This window comes from Borostomias antarcticus, assembly GCF_949987555.1.
Source record: "Borostomias antarcticus genome assembly, chromosome: 1".
NCBI classification, from domain to species: Eukaryota; Metazoa; Chordata; class Actinopteri; order Stomiiformes; family Stomiidae; genus Borostomias; species Borostomias antarcticus.
In genome coordinates, this window is record NC_140234.1 from 43,990,108 (window position 1) to 44,011,034 (window position 20,927).

General features: G+C 49.1%; 1 protein-coding gene across 1 annotated transcript in view; it reads left to right on the forward strand.

The window, feature by feature from the left end:
- Positions 1-20,927, forward strand: part of LOC311307054 (cilia- and flagella-associated protein 337-like) — a gene marked incomplete at both ends in the record, with an annotated part of 76,475 nt that overhangs the window by 36,488 nt on the left and 19,060 nt on the right. The window contains 3 exons of the mRNA XM_084435800.1: positions 1-102; positions 223-366; positions 479-638. The exon at positions 1-102 is cut by the window's left edge and continues 85 nt beyond it. Of these exons, the coding sequence (XP_084291926.1) occupies positions 1-102; positions 223-366; positions 479-638 (406 nt within the window). The remainder of the gene's footprint in view (positions 103-222; positions 367-478; positions 639-20,927) is intronic.

The following is a 20,927-nucleotide window of genomic DNA, read 5'->3' on the forward strand; positions in this document are numbered from 1 at the left end:
ACACCGATAGCATTTTTGGGCGTGGCTATGAGGAGAGGCTGGCCCTGAAGGTGACTGACAGCCGACCCGGCCACAGGGAGACGCCGCTGAGCTCTGAGATTGGTGAGTCACGGCTGGTCCTACGGCTGATTGGCCGATCATCCTCTCTTCCCTCTGGGCTCTTCCTGTATCCTCCGTTACCGATGTCTGTCATCTTTACCTCCACTGTGTGTGTCTCCTCAGGTACGTTCAGCAGTCTTCACATGGAGGCTCTCCAGTCTGTTGGAGAGTTGTCCAGACCAGAGTTTGTGACCCACCCTCATTGCTACTTTAACAAGAGAGAGGAGAGCCGCACACCACACACCGTCTTCCCTGAGGACACACAGGGTATGGATCACACACACACTCACACACACACACACACACACACACACACACACACACACGCACACTCGTGTCCAACCATGTCCTATCCTCCCCTGCGTTGTGTGTGTTGCAGTGGTGAAAGCACCCTTCGACGAGCGCAGTCTGTTCCCTAACGAGCTCCTGGGTCAGGGGGTGAGGCTGAGCCACGGAGACCAGCGGAACATTCCTGCCGAGAGGAGGCGCGAAAGCGGGGAGAACCGGAACGCTGGGGGAGGGAGAGGTCGGAACCACAGGTCAGGCACACACACACACACACACACACACACACACACACACACACACACACACACACACACGCTTGGGGAATACCTAGTGTAATATCTAAACAGCGATAGACGGAGTTCACCACGGTATCAACGCTTGAGAACATTGTTTGTTTTGTCCCTCAACAGAAAAGCAAAAGGCAGCATCTCTGAGACTGCTTTCAAGTGAGGATCGTTAACTGTGGCATCGTGAGGACATTTTTTCTGCCAAATGGCCGACACTATGCTGAAAAAATTTCAAGGAGCCGCCATCTGTCCACAGCTGAAGACTGCTGGCCTGATTACAGATCACTGGTAGCAGGTGGCCCTCGTTAAGGAGCTGTGGGAGCCCCCTGCTAGAGAGGAATGTTCACAGAACCTGAACACGCACACACTCGGTGGGCGAATAAATGCCTGTCTGAGTGTTCAAGCAATGCTTTATGTGAATTGGTTTCAACAGCGTTAATTTTGGTCCCTTCAATAGCGTTAATTGAGAGCTGTATTTATGTCAATACTAACATCATGTCGAGTGCAAGAGCCTGAGTATTCCTTTTTGAGTTGAATGTTTGTGGACAGCGCGTGCACACGTACACACCCACATCACACCTACATCACACACACACACACACACACACACACACACACACACACACACACACACACACACACCGTACCGCATCATGCCATTTGTAATATTATATTAAACCCAGTCAGTCCTGACGGTGATACTGCATCATCTTCTCATTGTTTAGTTCAAAGAGGTAAATCAAACCCGACAGACGGCCTCTCCGGGAGAGCAGGGATTTTACATTTTAAAGGAGACGTGTTTTATTCTCTTGAAAATGTTCTCCTCCTTTCTCCTCTTTAATGCCGTGTGACTGTTTTTGAAGTCCATAAATGGGCCTGGTTTCTTTCTGTTTCAAGAGAGGCACCGCACGATTCATTTTATATCTCTGTACCAACATACAGGTTGCAGGAATGTTCACTGTACCTGAACACACACACACACACACACACTTTCTGTTTCAGGTTGCAACCCCTTACTGTACGTCATGTCATGCCAACCCCACTGACTCTTACCTGACAAGCTACTGTACGCATGTCTGTTGGGCCCGAAACTTTAGAGCTCACCTCATCTTCTGTGGTCCTGCCGTCTAGAGATGGCCTCTGTCCGTTTCTGAGTGACGGCAGCGCCGCAGTTTCTGTGTGTGTGTGTGTGTGTGTGTGTGTGTGTGTGTGTGTGTGTGTGTGCGTGTGTGCGTGTACGCCCGACGGGCTTTGTTTTTCCGTCTCTCTTGATCTCTCTCTCTGATCCCTCTCCCTCAGCCAATTTTGGGGAGAGTTCATTTATGTTGTTGTTATGCTTGCAGCGTGAGAGGAATTGCAGCTCCCCCCCCCCCCTCTCCCTCCCCAGGGTGTGGAGGAGAGTATTCACAGCTAAACAACCCTCGTCTCTCGTAGCGACTCTCAGAGCTCCACGGATCGACCCCCCCTCAACGTGGAGAGGGAGTAACGGCAGCGAAGTGTGCCCCGACGACACTCGGCCCCTCGCCTTTAGAAAACTCTCAACTTTCAGGAGGCCGGCTCCCACGCCTTTATCGTCCATTTGCGCACTCCGACCGGGTGCGATTGTTTCAGACGGGGAGGAAGTCATACAGCTGTGGGGAGGAAGTCATACAGCTGTGGGGAGGAAGTCATACAGCTGTGGGGAGGAAGGCGTCCTTCAGGCCCGCATACAGTGACAGCGGCAGGGATCAGAACCTGTCGTGTGTGACGTGGCGATGAGAAGAAGAGGGAGCGAGAGAGGGAGGGAGGGGGAGGAAGGGGGAGGGAGGGAGGGAGGGAGGGAGGGAGAGGGATTGAGTGGAATATTGTGCCTGGGAAAAGTTCAAGGGAGAGTGAATGGAAGATTGAGAGAGGAGAAACGCTTTTTCAGGACTTTACCGGACCACCATCACTCTTCTGTGAGTGTTACTCAGGGTGTGTGTTTGCGTGTGTGCACATGCGTGTGTGTGTATTGTGTGTGTGCTGTACCTAACAGATCTGTTTTGGCCTGGCTTCAGTGGAAGGGGGCAGTTGACAGGTCTCTCTTGGGCTAACATCCAGACATTGGGCAGCGGGTGATCTGAGGAGAAGGAATGGGCTCACTCCATTACCCGGTGTGTGTGTGTGCATGTGTGTGTGTGTGCGTGTCTGTAAGGAAAAGGAATGGGCTCACTCCATCAGGACAGTGATTCTGCTGTGAGTCAGAGCAACAGATCAGTTCTGCTTCCTCCATCACTGTGTGTGTATGTATGTGTGTGTGTGCGTGTGTGTGTGTGTGTGTGCATTTTTGCTTGAGTGAATGTGTGTCAGCTGTGGAAGAGCCAGGATTATTAATGGGTCTGGGCACTTGGTCTAATCTCTGCAGCAACACAGTGCTCTAATATACGCAGGAGGAGTGACAAAGACTGCACACACACACACACACACACACACACACAGACACACCACACACACGCACACACACATACACCATGTTACCCATCTGGAAGAGAGAATCAATAAATAACTGAAAATCTGAATCAGCAGGTAACAGGAAGGAACACACACACACACACATGTCTCTAAGGCAGTATAACGTAGCGATGAGCAGAAGTAATTACAGCTTGCCAGGTTGATCTGATTATAATTTGAGCTCATGCTGCTGTCAGTTTGGTGCACACCTGTTGCCGCAGACAACCTAATGAGACCTGAGCCCCCCCCCCCCCCCCCCTCTTTTGAATGATGCGAGGGATTCGGGCGCCGCCCCTGTCCACACCACCACACATTCCTTACCCAGACTCCTCTACAACACCGGCTCTCTGAAACATCTATGAGCGCTGCTTCATTATATACATTAATGTGTGCATTTTCATGCATGAGAAATGTATTTTTTTCTGTCTATTGTTGTCCATCTCCCCCTCTTCTCCCTCTCTACTTTCTCTCTCTCTTTCTCTGTCTCTCTCTTTCTCTGTCTCTCTCCCTCCCCATCTCCATTGATGACAGATTGTAATGATGGTGCAACAGTTGTCAGCTTTGCACACCACATACACCAGTGTCCCAGCACCCCAGAGACAGAACCAAGGACAGAAGCTCACACAAAGTGTTCCATTGCAAACCTCCTCTCATTTACCATTCAAACGGCCACGCACATTATTTCAGCCCCGAAATTCCCAATTAATTTTATTCACAGTGTTTGATATACGGGCAGCACTGTGCGTTCCATGCTAAAAAAAAACACGGGAGATAACGCTTAATTGGAACCGAGGGGCTGGTGGCCTAGCATAGCGTGCCCCTGGGCCTACTGCGCTGTTAGCGTTTCAAATTGAGTTACATGACTAAACAAGGAGGGCCTCTGCTAGCGCTGGCTCGTCTCTTTACAAAGGGGCAGTGATATTTGTCCTCTTTATACGAATGCGTGTGTGTGTGTGTGTGTGTGTGTGTGTGTGTACCCCGTGTACCCCGTGTACCCCGTGTGTATTACGAGATAAAGCGGTTAGTCCTCTCTCTCACACGGTGTGACAGGGGGTAAAGGCTTCATGTAAATTGTCTCATTATTCGAGCGCAGGCTTAGTCTCCTCTCACTGCTAACATGATGAATGCTAGTGGGAGAAGAGGATGGAACTTTTTGATTAAATGGGGATGTTAACTTATGGCCCGGTGCTGCAGTACATCTCCTACGTCTTCAAAGATTCTGGGTATTCGTTGGCCTTACGTGTTTCTTGTGTTTTTCTGAATGAGGCCTATTGAGAGAAACAGGGGGCTCGTGTTGCAACTACGGTAGACATCATTAGTAGTGATTGTTTGGTAAGGAGAATTGATTGCGGCTAGGTTATGGTGACTTCATGCTGTGTGTGTGTGTGTGTGTGTGTGTGTGTGTGCGCGTGTGTGCGTGTGTGTGTGTGTGTGTGTGTGTGTGCGTGTGTGCGTTACATGCACATTTTTGTTAGAGACCACGTGTGTGTGTGAGTTGGTGTGAGGTATGTGTGTGTGTGAGTTAGTGTGAGGTGTGTGTGAGTGTGAGTTTGTGTGAGGTGTGTGTGTGTGTGTGAGTTAGTGTGAGGTGTGTGTGTGAGATAATGTGAGGTGTGTGTGAGTTAGTGTGAAGTGTGTGTGTGTGCCCGTGTGGGGTTTGTCACTTCAGTTTGAGTGCCTGAACGCAGGATCATTACCATAACATTACATTTACATTTGTCATGTAGGCTAATTTAGCCATGCAGCCTCTCCAAGGCTGGTTAATTCTAATGCCCACTACACAAGATTTACTGTCTTCTAGATTAGAATTCATATCACCCCCTTCTACACACAGACACAACCACACACAAACACACACAAACACACCCACACACAAACACACACACACACACACTCCTCCCTCACGGTTAATGGAGTCTCACGCTGTTGCTATGGAGTGAACGTTGACACAATGGATACAGTACACACTCTTTCACCCTGGCATCATCCCTGTGCCCTCCCTCAATGCCCCCTCATCCCTGGCATCATCCCCATGCCCTCCCTCAATATCCCTCATCCCTGGCATCATCCCCGTGCCCTCCTTCAACGCCCCCTCATCCCAGCAAATGTGATATCAGTGTCATCAGTGTTATTATCAAGCAATGTACAGCCGAGCGGGGTTGCCAGGCGACTACGGAGGTTGTTGAACTGGATTGTAACAAACACACGCCAGGGCTGGATGCCAGACGTGATTGTAGACTCTGGAGAGGATGTGTGGGCCTAGCAGAACGCCTATATGGTACAACCTTGTCACCACACACACACACACACACACACACACACACACACACACACACACACACACACACACACAAGGAGGGCCAGAGGGGTAGGAAGGTGAATGTATACAGTCCTCGGTCTGCGTGGCCAGTCCAGACCGAAGACCCGTATCAACATACTGTTCTGTTCATTTGCATTTCCTCCCATGACCTCCAATGACCTATGACCTGTCTGTCTGTCTGTCTGTCTGTCTGTCTGTCTGTCCGTCCGTCTGTCCATCTGTCCGTACTACTGTATCTACAGGATCAGAATCCTAGTCCTAGACAAAACCAAAATGAAACTTGAATCAGGAAGTCATCTCCAATGGGCTTCCTTCATGGGCACCCTGTATGGTCATCTGATTTTCTACAGTATAAACAGTCTATGGGCACCTAATCATCTACTAGTGCTTAATCTTCTTTAGGCATCTAGTCTTGCATGCACATCTATTATACTCGGTATTATACTTCTATGGGTATTTAAACTCCTATGGACATCGTCTATGGGCACCTAATCGTCTATGGGCATCTAGACCTCAATGGACTATCAATCTTCAACGGGCACCTAATCTTCTATGGGCATATTCTCAATAGGCATCTACTGTAATCTTTAAGCGACTTCTTCTAAGGGCATGTATCTAATGGGCCCTAGGCACGAATGTGTAAAAGACCCCTCTTGGGGAAAAAAAACAATAATTAAAATGAATTAACCTTTATTTATCGAGAGGAATCCATTGAGACCAAGATCCCATTTGCAATGGTGCCCTGGTTGCAATGTATCCATACAGAATTTCAAAATTACAACACAAAAACATCACACATGAATACATTTTACACATTCAAACTGATGATCTTGCACAGACGTCAAAATCATTTATCTAATTCTTGAATTTTCCCAATGAGATGGCATCCAATTTGAAGATCTCTTCAAATGCTTGCTCTTGGAGCACAGTAAAGGCAATTTTCCCCAGCCCAGTTTTGACTCGAGGGACCTCAAGTCTGTAGGGAGAAATCCAAAAAGTACTTGGCAGACTTCAAACCCCTTTTCGCCCTTTTGTCCTATTTCTCCCTCTCTCTCTCTCTCTCTCTCTCTCTCTCCCTCTCTCACTCTTCTGCTCTCTCCTTCTCTCTTTTTCTCTCTACCTCTCCCTCTCCGACAATAACCTCAAGCAGAGTGGCCGGTGTTATTTTCCTAATGAGTTTTTGATTGTATTTCAATGACTAGTAAACCCCTTGTTTCTCTAGTGTACTTGGGAGGATGGGAACTTAACTGACCAGAAATTGCATTTTGCAATCACGGAGGAGCAGGCGTCGCCCCAGAGCATGCCCGCCGGTCCTCATTCATATGACTAACAGAACGTGACTCTCGGGCAGCGCTACAACGCCTTCAGAACGCTAGCCACGTTTAAAGGCTGCCGGTTTGACACGTTCTCTGTCTGGATTGATGATACGTCGTCGGTGGTGCGTCCGCATGGAGCGTCTTTGGAGAACGTGGCCGTAGGTACGGCTGCTTGTGTGTGTGTGTGTGTGTGTGTGTGTGTGTGTGTGTGTATAAGCTACACCTGTTTACCAGTGTTTCTATGTGTACACCTCTACTGTACACCTGCACATGTTACATGCATGTGTGCCTACCATATGCGTGTGAGTTTTGCTGTGTATATATTTTGAAAAAAATGCCCTCACAATGGAAAAACAGATGTAGCAGCCCAATATAAACAATATGTACACCCATACATTTACTTCTTAAAACATTTTTTGTAAAGAGAGTGACCGTGGAAGTCAGAACACTTTTCTATTAGCTTTAATCTCTCTCTCTCTCTCTCTCTCTCTCTCTCTCTCTCTCACTCGCTCTGTCCCTAGAGGCAGCATAAGAGGAATTTCTGACACTGTGACAGTCCGTTAAACAAAGGCATCGTTGGGACTCCTGGTCAGTGGTAGCAATAGGAAGGTCGTGCCCTAAAACCTCACCAAGCCTAGAGATTACGTGCCTACCGGTCAATGGCAGGAGGAAGGTCGTGCCATTAAACCTTCCCCTCTGACCTCTACCCTCCTGTCCATTTCAGCAACATTCTACAATACCTAAACCAGCCTAAAGAATACATGCATACCATTACAGACTATACTATAGGCTACTTATAAATTCTATTACATTCCACCCTTTTGATCATTTTATTATCACACAGTAAACAGTAGAATTTACCAGCAATACTGAAATCACAAGATGATCAGAAACGTGTCACAGTGAATCATAATACAAGAGATAGATATAAAAGTGATTGTCCCTCATTATTGCTATGAACATATTAGAAGATTATGTAACATACACACGCGTTAAGAAAATAAATCAGATTATAAAAATAAAACAAATAAACAGTGATACCTCACACACCCACTTAGCCCTAGGATTCTGAAAATGCCGGGCTCTGTCTAGCCGTGGCAGACTAAAGAAATGACGGCGATCCCTACTGCAAAATCCTCTCCTCTCCGGGCTAATATACTCCCGCTCCTCAATATCTATCCCAAGACCCTCACTTATTTGTGACCAGAGAAACTCTGACATAACACAGACTCAGAAATTATAAATCAATAATGAACAAATATTCGAATGGTGTGTGAGGTAATAAACACGTGACTTACTTATCAGTCTTTGTGCGACGCGTGGACCCACATAGCCCTCTCAGTGACCTTGACAGCTGTCTCCGTCACCAACAGCACCTGGTATGGTCCACGCCATCTTTTGCTGTTCCACGCCGCCCTCCTGAAATCCTTCACCAGCACGAAGTCCCCTGGTTGGATCTTGTGCAGCGGTCCCAACGCCTTTTGTGGGAGTGCCTCTTCACCTGTTGGGGGATGGATTGCAAAGCACGGTGCAGGTTGTGACGATATGTAATCAAACTGTTATCACACAACGCCGAGTCTGGGAGAGGTGTTTTCCTAGGCCCTATCCCTGTGTAGGGTGGCCGCCTCTCTCATTCTCATCTACATGACTACATAAGGTAGACATTTCACCCATGACAGCCCTGAGTCCGCACTGCATTTGGCAAGGCGGTTTTTCAGTGTCCCATTTTCTCTCTCAACAGCGCCTCCCGACTGCGGGTGGTAGGCAGTGTGAAAATTCAATTTCATTCCTAAATATTTGCCTACTTTCTTGATTAAGTCATTATTGAAATGGGATCCATTGTCAGAAGTTAATTTACTTGGGATTCCCCAACTGGGAATAATCTCAGCCATTAGGGCTTTTACTACTGTCTCTGCGTCTGCCTTTTTAGTAGGAAACACCTCTACCCATTTAGAAAACATATCAACCATCACCAAGCAAGCTAGCGTTTGCCATCGCTTGGTGAGAGTTCAATGAAATCCATCATCCGCGTCTCTCCTGGTCCCTCCGGCGGTGGGTGTGCTCCCTGACCTGTTGGTTTAATGGGCTTAGAGATGTTATGGTTACCACAGGTTATGCATTTTTCACAGTGCTCCTGGGCCACTGTCGTGAAACCTTTGGTAAACCAATATCGTTAAACAGCTTCACACATTCCCCCCTTTGAAACATGGTCAAACCCATGAGACAATGTTGCATACCACCTGTGAAGCTTCTCGGGCAGGCAAGTTTTCCCATCACGGGTTGTCCCAGATCCGCCCTCCTCCATCACTGCCCGTCACCTCCTGAGGCACACAGCCCGCCTTCCTCCATTTCTCAAAGTCCTTCTCTGTAGCATAGACTGCATACATACTTGAAAGCCCAATCAACCTGGTGAGTGATGCCGCCCCACTTCCTGTCACTGGTTCCGTAACCAGTGGTGGAATGCAGTCCTCTGCCACCTGTGAAACTAGAAAACACGACACAAGCCCCTGCTGGGCCGCTGCCTTTGCTGCCCTGTCAGCCCGATCATTACCCCTAGCCTCTCGCGACTGTGCACCTGTTTGAGCAGCAACCAGAATCACTGCATCTGCTTAGGCAACAGAATAGCCTTCAATAACCTGTCAATCAGCTCACCGTGTTTCACAAGGCTCCCTGATAACATCATGAACCCCCGCATCTTCCATAACAGGCCAAAATCATGACAGACACCACAACCATACCTCGAGTCAGTGTAAATATTCACAACCTTACCTTCACCTAACTGACAAGCTGAAATCAAAGCAACTAACTCCGCTGCCTGCGCTGACCAGTGATCAGTTTTGATCTGAACCATTGTATATGATCATAAGTAACCTTAAAACAGGGTTAAACATAATTTTTCCCTTTACTACTCCTTTAACAGGAAAAATAGGTGTGCGCACTGGACTCCCCTCTGGAAGTTCTACTACCACACCCTTCCTCACTAAGGCCTCAAACACTGGTTCAATCCCCTTCAACGCTTCTGGTTTGAGCGGATACTGCTTAACACAAGGCCTAAATGCAGACTTGGCCGTCACCACGACCGATGAGGCTGACTTCACTAACCCCACATCGTATTTCCCTGTAGTCCACAGGTCACTGGGGAGGGAAGCAAGCCGCTCCTCATCCTCCTCAGCGAGTTGTGACACCACATATCTCCCTAAACACATGGTCTCAAAAGGGACATCAACAACTACCCTCATCTCCCTACATACAATACCACTTGAACCATCACCGGAGCTCCGTCTGAACAACTGTACATCACTGCCCCCTCGGCACTCCTTGATCCAGGGTCCTAAATTTCGCCATCAGTCAAAACAACTCTTAGCCAGAGACATGTGGGGTGAGGAGACATCAGACATTTTGAAGAGTTCAGTTTGGGCTTTGGTTAGCTGCACGCCCCCTGCACACCTGCTCCCCTCCCAGTAAATATAATCCACCCACACTGCTTCCTCAGTCCCTACATCCCACCCCTGATCATACTGTTCATCTGTACAGTCATGTACATAGCTAGTACAATGTCGGTCCACCTCTGTCATGAACTAAGTGTTTTTATGGTAAGCTAAGTGAGCGTGTGTTGGTTGAGCAAATCAGTGTTTGTGTCTGGGCGTATTCTCCACTCATGTGCATACAATACTCTGATATCCTGCCACAGAAGGTTACCCTCTACTCTTGTGTCATCGCCCTCACTCAAAGGCTGAAATATATTCTCAACTGAACTTTCAGTAAACCGTGTAACCTTGAGACCATCCTCTGTATGGGTAATGTGGAGTCCTAAAGCAATTATCAGATCACGGCCAAGTAGGTAAACTGGGCACGCTCTTTACAACACAAAGCTGTGTCTGAATGAAACTAGAACCTCCCCATTACCTCCCATCAGTTCTGCTCTCAGTGGTTGCGTTAATGGTTCAACTGTCACTGCCCCTGATGCGCCCTGACTGGACTGATATTTACCAGATAATAGAGGCTTCCTCTGCATGTCTGCCTAACGGATAAGGGAATGCGCAGCTCCTGTATCTACAAGAAAGGGGACTAGCGAATCATCATTAATAAACAAACTCAAACTGGGTAAATATTGGCACTGTTCCTGTGAGTATTGTGTGTATATGCCTGATGTTTGTGTAAGCGATGCTTCTAAATCAGTGATTCTATTCTGCACTGCAGCCTGCACTTCCGGGGGAAATGGAATTTCTTCCGGAAGAAATGTCTCTCCTCCTCCCCCCTTGTGATCTCTGGTTCCTGGTGTCAATCTGAGGTCTGGTATGCTCTGTCTCGCCCACCCCTGGAGTCGCCGTGTCCATGGCCTCCCCTTTGCCGGTCCTGGTGACCTTGACTGGTGTCTCGGTCTTGGTTCTGAGGACAGTCTCTTTACCAGTGACCCAGCTGCTTACAGATCACACAGGGAGAGTTCTGTGGCGTTCTCCTCTTCCTGCTCCCATGGGGCCCAGTCCGTTTACCCTGCTCTTGGCCTCTTTCTCCTCCGCCACGGTCATCCTTTCTCCCCTGCTTGCCTTCCATGTTTTACACCATTTTGACTGTAGTGTCTCCCCTTAAGAGCCTGGTCACTCAATAAGTCAAATACCGTTAAGCAGTGTTCAAATGTGATACGGAACTCCAACCCTTATCAAGAGACGTCTCCGGGAACACCTTATCCTCCCTATGTGGGTCTGGTTACCCACGGACAGTGCTTAGTTAGAGGGACTCCAACCCCAGTACTCAGATACCGCTAAACAGTGTCAAAAAGGGCCTGGTTACCCCAAGATATCCTAGGATAAACAAGACAAATTCTCCTCGGAGGGCGTGTAGTTGGTTCCTACCTTTCGGTTCAACGCAGTACCGGCAGCAAGCCACCTGCAGAGTCGGTCCGCTCCTGGTCACACAGCCCATGTCCAGGCGTGGCTTCTGGCGACTTCTAGAACAGTCGGGTTGATCAGGCCAACAGAGTCCGATGTTCTGCAGAGATCTCCCTGCCGAGTCGCGTCCCTTCTGCGGTCGCCAAATTGTTGTGGAAAACTTAGTTGTAGAAATACCAAGCAAATAAACACACAGTCCTCAGGATTGAAGTTGAAGATTTAATTCGTTCGAGCTCGAAGGGTGAATTCAGGTACAGAGAAACAAGGCAACCAAGTAGCTCGGTAAAGAATGAACACATGAATCAGTTCACACGCTCCCTTAAGTACTCAGTAAGGTCTCTGTCCCTGACGCAGGAGAATTTGTTACAAAGATGAATTTCTGACACTGTGACAGTCCGTTCAACAAAGGCATCGTTGTGACTCCTGGTCAGTGGTAGCAATAGGAAGGTCGTGCCCTAAAACCTCACCAAGCCTAGAGATTACGTGCCTACCGGTCAATGGCATTACCTTTAACATCTGTCCATTTCTGCAACATTCTACAATACCTAAACCAGCTTAAAGAATACATGCATACCACTACAGACTATATTCTAGGCTAATTATAAATTATATTACAGTGTGTGCATGTGTGTGCGTGTGTGCGTGTGTGTGTGTGTGTGTGTGTGTGTGCATGCGTGCGTGTGTGCGCTCGCTCGTACGATCTCTGCGTCAGCCTCAGGGGTTAATGAGTGTCTGACCAATCCGGTCCGGTGATCTGAGCAGGTATGTGTGTTGTTGGTGTGTGTGTGTGTGTTTTCTGATGGTCTAGTAGAGCTTTTGTGCATGCTGCCAAAGATATGAAAAAATCCATATACAGTTTATACACACACACACACACACACACACACACACAAACACACACACACCTCAAGTTCTGTACCTTCCATAGACTGTTAGTACTGAAGATTAAGGCATTACTATTCATATATCATTACTATTCATAAGAATGTGTTGTCCTGTGGGTCACAATGGGCATCCGAGCGCCACACTCCCCAGTACCTTAAAGCCCGCCAGTTAGAGACCCGATTACTGACAAATGTGTGTGCGTGTGTGTGGGTGTGGGTGTGTGTGTGTGTGTGTATACTGTATATTCAAAGGTCCTAACTCTGCACTCTGAAGCCTTTAACTGAACCACTAAAGTGTGGAGCTTCCATACATTAATAATAATAATAATAATAATAATAGTAATAATAATAATAATAATAATAATATAACAATAATAATAACAATAATAATAATAATACTATTATTATTATTATTATTACTACTACTACTACTACTACTACTACTAATAATAATAATAATCATAATAATAATCATAATAATAATAATAATCATAATAATAACAATAATAATAATACATTTTATTTGTAACACTTTTCATTTAAAAATCTCAGAGTGCTACAGGTTTAAAAGCATAGCATAACAAAACACACACACACACACACACACACACACACACAGACACACATACAAACTCAACAAAAAGAACACAATTTTAACAGTCAAATGCCTTTTTTAAAAGAGTCCAGGCTCTGTGCTGCCCTCAGCTGGGTGGGGAGGCTGTTCCACAGAGCAAAAGGCTCAGTCCCCCATGATGCCCAGCCTGGCGCTGGGGGCCCGGAGGAGCAGACTGTCTGAGGGTCTGAGGGTACGGGTGGAGGAGCAGACTATCTCAGGGTCTGAGGGTACGGGTGGAGGAGCAGACTGTCTCAGGGTCTGAGGGTACGGGTGGAGGAGCAGACTGTCTGAGGGTCTGAGGGTACGGGTGGAGGAGCAGACTGTCTGAGGGTCTGAGGGTACGGGTGGAGGAGCAGACTGTCTGAGGGTACGGGTGGAGGAGCAGACCTTCTGAGGGTCTGAGGGTACGGGTGGAGGAGCAGACTGTCTGAGGGTCTGAGGGTACGGGTGGAGGAGCAGACTGTCTGAGGGTCTGAGGGTACGGGTGGAGGAGCAGACTGTCTGAGGGTCTGAGGGTACGGGTGGAGGAGCAGACCTTCTGAGGGTCTGAGGGTACGGGTGGAGGAGCAGGCTGTCTGAGGGTCTGAGGGTACGGGTGGAGCAGCAGACTGTCTGAGGGTGAGGGTGGAGGATTGTGGAGTGATGAGTTCTTGTAGATGGGGAGGTACGTGTCCGTTGATGCATTTGTGGGTGAGCAGCAGGATTTTGCAGGACAATACTCTTATGTCCCTTGCCTAAAGCCTCAAGGACTGGCTCCTGAGAGATCTCTCACACACACATGTACACACACACACTTCGAGCGAAACAGCTCGGAATGTGGTGTGACAGTTTTGCCCTTGGCCACAGCCACACGGATGATATCACTACTAATATTGTGTATACTCTGTGTATGTGTGTGTTTGCGTGTGTGCGTCGGTGGCACAGAAGATGAGGGTCGTCTAGGTGTGTTTACCTGGCATGGTGTTACGTGCTTTCATTTCTCCACCCCTCCCTCTATTCCCTCCATTTTGTTCTCTCTCTCTCTCTCTCATCTTCACATTCTCTTTCTCCCACATCGTCTACTCCCACCGTGCGATATCTCTCCGTTTCTCGCTCCCTCTCTTTCCCCGGGCCATATCTCTCCCATTCCTCCCCACAGCCTCCATCTCTCCTCCTCCTCCTCTTCCTCCCCCCACGTCGACGCTCCTCTCCCTCTCTCTTTCTCTTTCTCTACCTCCTCTACCCGATCCCCTCCCGCTATCTCTCCTGTGTGCCCTCATTTGCCACCCACACCAGCCACTGTCTGTCAGTCGGTCCCTCATCCTTCTTTCTCTCTATCCCCCTGTTCGTCTCTCTCTCTCTCTCTCTCTCTCTCTCTTTCTCTTCTCCTGCCTGTCTGTTCTTCCATGAAATTAAAGCGCTCTAAGCTGCTGTTTAATCAGACCCTGTTTGGGAAAGTGCTGTGATGACAGAAACTGTCCACCGTGAGTAGTGTGTGTGTGTGTGTGTGTGTGTGTGCGCGTGCGTGCGTGTGTGCGTGTGTGCAAGTGCATCTATATATGTGTGTCCGTGTGTGCATGTGCATCTGCGTTTGTGGGTGTGTGCGTGCATCTGTATGTTTGTGTGTGTGCATGTGTATGTGTGTGTATGTGTGCATGCGCATGCATGAGATACGTACGTGTGTGTGTGAGAGAGAAGTGTACAGGAGGTCATTTAGTCATAAATAATCAGTTAAAGTGGGGGGTGTCGTTAGATATTAGGTTGATTAACTCAAATCTTGATTGTGTACTGTAGGGGAGCTGGATAAATTAGGTCTGGCAAACAAATCTAATTAAATCCACTAACAGTTACAAATCAGTGTTTCGAGCCTAAGCGTCTTCTTCTGCAGCCCTTAGAATGAATAGTCTGGCTCAGAGCTGTGAATAGGACTCGCTAGGAAGGGAGGGAAACAAGTAGTTGGAGATACCCCCTTGGCACGTTTCAGATCGCCTGTCCTTCAGTGTTCAAGATTCAAGGTGATTTATTTGTCATATAGGCTACACAAGATATGGGTACAATGTACAATAAAAGGTTTGAAATGTTTGTGCGTGTACGTGTGTGTGTGCGTGTGTTTGTCCTATCTTATGACATGTCAGGCTTTCTCTCATTTGATCTCTCTCTCTCTCTCTCTCTCTCTCTCTCTCTCTCTCTCTCTGTGTTATTGTGTTCTCCACACACAGCGGTCCAGGCTGGTGGCTTCACGCTATATTGAGATAGATAGAGGCTGCATCCCCACTATCAGTCACACCAAACTTGAGCCTGGTGTCACGGCAGAACCAGGATCAACATGGACACAGTGATGGGTTTAGCTTGGAAGAGAGAGGAAGATAGAGAGACAGAGAGAGGGTTATTTATTTTCTCTCTTTGAACTATATGATAGTAATGGATTCGATCTCTATAACTGCCCAGGTGCTCAAAGGGCTTTAGTCTGGATTTGCGTTAGAATGCTGCAGCTAGCGGTTGAACTGGCATAGCGGTTGTTCCTCCCATGACCTCTAGATGGCACTATACACTCAACATACACTAGCCAGTTTTGGATAGTCGGTCTGAATGAATACTATAACGTCTGTATTTGTTGAAGAGTGTGTGCTTGTAAGAGTGAGAGGGATGGGGAATAGGGAAAATAATTTTAGTTATTATACTATTTTACCTGAGCTGCTGCCACATGGTTTTACAGGGAAATTGCTGTGTCTAAATGTCATCTGTGTCAACAAGTAGGGAGAGGAGTCGCTGGAGCACTCGGCTATTAGAGCCTTTTATTAAGGTGCAGTATAGGCTTGACAACGTTTCGATGTCAGTACATCTTCATCAGGTCAAGGTCAGGACATGACCTGATGAAGATGTACTGACATCGAAACATTGTCACGTTTATACTGCACCTTAATAAAAGGCTCTAATAGCCGAGTGCTCCAGCAACCCCTCTCCCTACTTAGGTACCACTGATGTCCCGCTCCTGAGAAGCACCGGTCAGCCTGCTACAGCTGAAGCGCAGAGAGACCCCTGTATTATTGTCATCTCTGCCACTCTGTCTTCGTAACTCTCGACTGAACATGCCTGTTATGATCCGTGGTAGGCTACACTGTAATCTGCACTCTGCATGCCTACTTCTCCTCTGTGGAAACACAACAGTCTGACAGGTAAATCAAAAAACTGCCATAGTATCTCTCTCTCTCTCTCTCTCTCTCTCTCTCTCTCTCTCTCTCTCTCTTTCTCTCTCTTTCTCTCTCTCTCTCTCTCTCTCTGTCACTGAGAGGACAGGGTCAGACCGGCCACTGACCAGACTGGTCTTTCCGTCCTTCCATCTCTCCGTCCATCGCTCCCGCGCTCTCTGCTGTCAGGTAGATTGCTCGGGGTCATCGGCTGACTAACAGCAAGACGTCAGCAGGAGTTCAGCTCCACTCACTGTTCCTTCTCTCTCTCACTCACTCTCCCCTCTCTTTCACTCCATCTATCGCTCTATCTATCTCTCCCTTGCTCCCTGTCAAATACTTCATTCATTAAAGAGTGGGAGAAGAGAGAAGTGTGTGTGTGCATGTGGCGTGCAGCGTCAGGGCCTGTCGAGCAGCTTCTGCTGTCTAGACTCGCCATTCTTTTACTCTACCTCCAAGGACTCATCTTTCTATCTCTCCATTTATCACCTCTCTGCCCTCTATCCCATACGTTGTCTTTCTTTCTTTCTTTCTTTCTTTCTTTCTTTCTTTCTTTCTTTCTTTCTTTCTTTCTTTCTTTCTTTCTTTCTTTCTTTCTTTCTTTCTTTCTGTGACTTCGTCTCATTTCTTTACTGTGACATTCTCTCCATTCTCACACTTCAATTCAGACTGTAACTCACTCACTCACTCACTCACTCACTCACTCACTCACTCACTCACTCACTCACTCACTCACTCACTCACTCACTCACTTTGTCAGTCTCGTCATCTCATCCACTAACCTCTCATCCACTAACCTCATCTCTCTCTACCCTCCTCCTCTAATCTCTCCGACCCCCCTCCTCCCCTCTCTCTCTCTCCCCCTCTCTCTCTCTCTTTCTCGTCCCTTCCCTGGGAGTCATGGTGGCGAGGAGGAAGTGCTCATTAAAAGAGCGCCTGCTCATGTTCCTGTCCCCCCCGTGTCACCACGCTGACATTGTTCCTCATTGGTCCACTGTGGCCCTGTCCACTCCGCCTCATATCTTTGTATTGTCTCTCCTTCTCCTTCTCTCCCTCTCTCCTTCTCTCTCTCTATCTCTCTCCCTCTCTCTCTCTCTCCTTCTCTTTCTCTCCCTCCCTCTCTCTCCTCTGCTAACATTCACCTCCCTGTCCAGTGTGTCCTTCTCTTTCACACATTTGCTCATTTCTCAGAGGCAGTGAAAAGGTCACTCCTCCCACTGCTGTGTGTGTGTGTGTGTGTGTGTGTGTGTGTGTGTGTGTGTGTATGTGTGTGTGTGGGTGTGTGTGTGTGGGTGTGTGTGTGGGTGTGTGTGTGTGTGTGGGGGGAGGGGGTTAGTTATAGCGTGTTTATTTTCAGTGTTTTATTTGTATTCTAAAGCCTTTCCATTATTCTATTACTATACCTGTTTTATTTTGTCATCAACAAGGGGCAATAAACGGTTTCTGATTCTGACATGTCAGTTCTGTGGTTGGAACATCTAATTATCAACACGCATGCACCCTGACCACCTGTTCTGATCACTAGTCACTTCAGTTAGAAGGATAGGCCTTGTGCCCTTATGCTTAATGAAATACACACACACGTGCATGTGTACACACACACACACATGTGCGGGTATAAACACACACACACACACACACACACACACACACACACACACACACACACACACACACACACACACACACCCAAACACCTACACATGCCAATCCATTTCCACAGGAGGAGGAGGAGGAGAGAGAGAGAGAGAGAGAGAGAGAGAGAGAGAGAGAGAGAGAGGTTCTGTAGTTCTTTCTGGCTGCCTTCTATCCCTGCTTAGTACCCCTTTCTGTTCCTCCTGCCGTTACTAAAAGGTCTCTAACTAATTCCAGACAGTCAATATATGCCTAGCATTAGATCACTGAAAAGAAGTTTAACCCAACAGATGACATTCAGTACAGCTGCAATCATCACCTCCTAATGAATTAAATAGCCCTGACATTTCAGAGCTCAACGCTTGTCCTTTCATGACTACTGTTCACTGTTAACCCTTACTGGCTGTGCTGCACACGCGCACACACACATGCGCACATGCACACACACACACACACACACACACACACACACACACACACACACACACACACACACACACACACGCACACACTTGCTTACTTACTTGCTTATGGTTGTCCATCGAATCCGATGATGACGTCCACTTCTATCGGTGAGTTCTTTGGTGACTGAATAGCCCTATCTGGACCCACATATCCTATTGCAGGTAGGATATCCTATTGTAGGTAAGATATGTAAATGTGGTGGTAGTGGCAGCGTTAACCGTAGGATGTCATCCTGGATCTCCTCCCCTGTCTCCTGGATGTCCTCCTGGGTCTCCTCCCCTGTCTCCTGGATGTCCTCCTGGGTCTCCTCCCCTGTCTCCTGGATGTCCTCCTGGGTCTCCTCCCCTGTCTCCTGGATGTCCTCCTGAGTCTTCTCCCTTGTCTCCTGGATGTCCTCCTGGGTCTCCTCTCCTGTCCCCTGGATGTCCTCCTGAGTCTCCTCTCCTGTCCCCTGGATGTCCTCCTGGGTCTCCTCCTGTCCTCCTGGGTCTTTTCCCCTGTCTCCTGGATGTCCTCCTGGGTCTCCTCCCCTGTCTCCTGGATGTCCTCCTGAGTCTTCTCCCTTGTCTCCTGGATGTCCTCCTGGGTCTTCTCCCCTGTCTCCTGGATGTCCTCCTGAGTCTCCTCTCCTGTCCCCTGGATGTCCTCCTGGGTCTCCTCCTGTCCTCCTGGGTCTTTTCCCCTGTCTCCTGGATGTCCTCCTGGGTCTCCTCCCCTGTCTCCCGGATGTCCTCCTGTGTCTCCTCTCCTGTCTCCCGGATGTCCTCCTGGGTCTCCTCCCCTGTCTCCCGGATGTCCTCCTGGGTCTCCTCTCCTGTCTCCTGGATGTCCTCCTGAGTCTCCTCCCCTGTCTCCTGGATGTCCTCCTGGGTCTCCTCTCCTGTCTCCCGGATGTCCTCCTGGGTCTCCTCTCCTGTCTCCTGGATGTCCTCCTGGGTCTCCTCTCCTGTCCCCTGGATGTCCTCCTGGGTCTCCTCTCCTGTCTCCTGGATGTCCTCCTGGGTCTTCTCCCCTGTCTCCTGGATGTCCTCCTGAGTCTCCTCCCCTGTCTCCCGGATGTCCTCCTGGGTCTTCTCCCCTGTCTCCTGGATGTCCTCCTGGGTCTCCTCCCCTGTCTCCCGGATGTCCTCCTGGGTCTTCTCCCCTGTCTCCTGGATGTCCTCCTGAGTCTCCTCCCCTGTCTCCCGGATGTCCTCCTGGGTCTCCTCCCCTGTCCCCTGGATGTCCTCCTGAGTCACCTCTCCTGTCTCCCGGATGTCCTCCTGGGTCTCCTCTCCTGTCTCCCGGATGTCCTCCTGTGTCTCCTCTCCTGTCTCCTGGATGTCCTCCTGGGTCTCCTCCCCTGTCTCCTGGATGTCCTCCTGGGTCTCCTCTCCTGTCTCCTGGATGTCCTCCTGGGTCTCCTCCTGTCCTCCTGGGTCTTCTCCCCTGTCTCCTGGATGTCCTCCTGAGTCTCCTCCTGTCCTCCTGGGTCTTCTCCCCTGTCTCCTGGATGTCCTCCTGAGTCTCCTCTCCTGTCTCCCGGATGTCCTCCTGGGTCTCCTCTCCTGTCTCCCGGATGTCCTCCTGGGTCTCCTCTCCTGTCTCCCGGATGTCCTCCTGGGTCTCCTCTCCTGTCTCCCGGATGTCCTCCTGGGTCTCCTCTCCTGTCTCCCGGATGTCCTCCTGGCTCTCCTCTCCTGTCTCCCGGATGTCCTCCTGGGTCTCCTCCCCTGTCTCCCGGATGTCCTCCTGAGTCTCCTCTCCTGTCTCCTGGATGTCCTCCTGGGTCTTCTCCCCTGTCTCCTGGATGTCCTCCTGAGTCTCCTCCCCTGTCTCCCGGATGTCCTCCTGTGTCTCCTCTCCTGTCTCCTGGATGTCCTCCTGAGTCACCTCTCCTGTCTCCTGGATGTCCTCCTGGGTCTCCTCTCCTGTCTCCTGGATGTCCTCCTGGGTCTCCTCCCCTGTCTCGTGGATGTCCTCCTGAGTCTCCTCTCCTGTCTCCTGGATGTCCTCCTGAGTCTCCTCTCCTGTCTCCTGGATGTCCTCCTGGGTCTCCTCTCCTGTCTCCTGGATGTCCTCCTGGGTCTCCTCCCCTGTCTCCTGGATGTTCTCCTGGGTCTCCTCTCCTGTCTCCTGGATGTCCTCCTGAGTCTCCTCTCCTGTCTCCTGGATGTCCTCCTGAGTCTCCTCTCCTGTCTCCTGGATGTCCTCCTGAGTCTCCTCTCCTGTCTCCTGGATGTCCTCCTGGGTCTCCTCTCCTGTCTCCCGGATGTCCTCCTGTGTCTCCTCTCCTGTCTCCTGGATGTCCTCCTGGGTCTCCTCCCCTGTCTCCTGGATGTCCTCCTGGGTCTCCTCCCCTGTCTCCTGGATGTCCTTTCCTCCTCCAGCATACGGGTCCCATCTAGGCACAGCTGACGCCAGGGGTTACGGTCAGCAGCAACATCCTCCAGGGCTTCAGGTCTGATTCTACATTTTCTTAACACAGTCTTCAGCTGGACTTTTTAACGCTT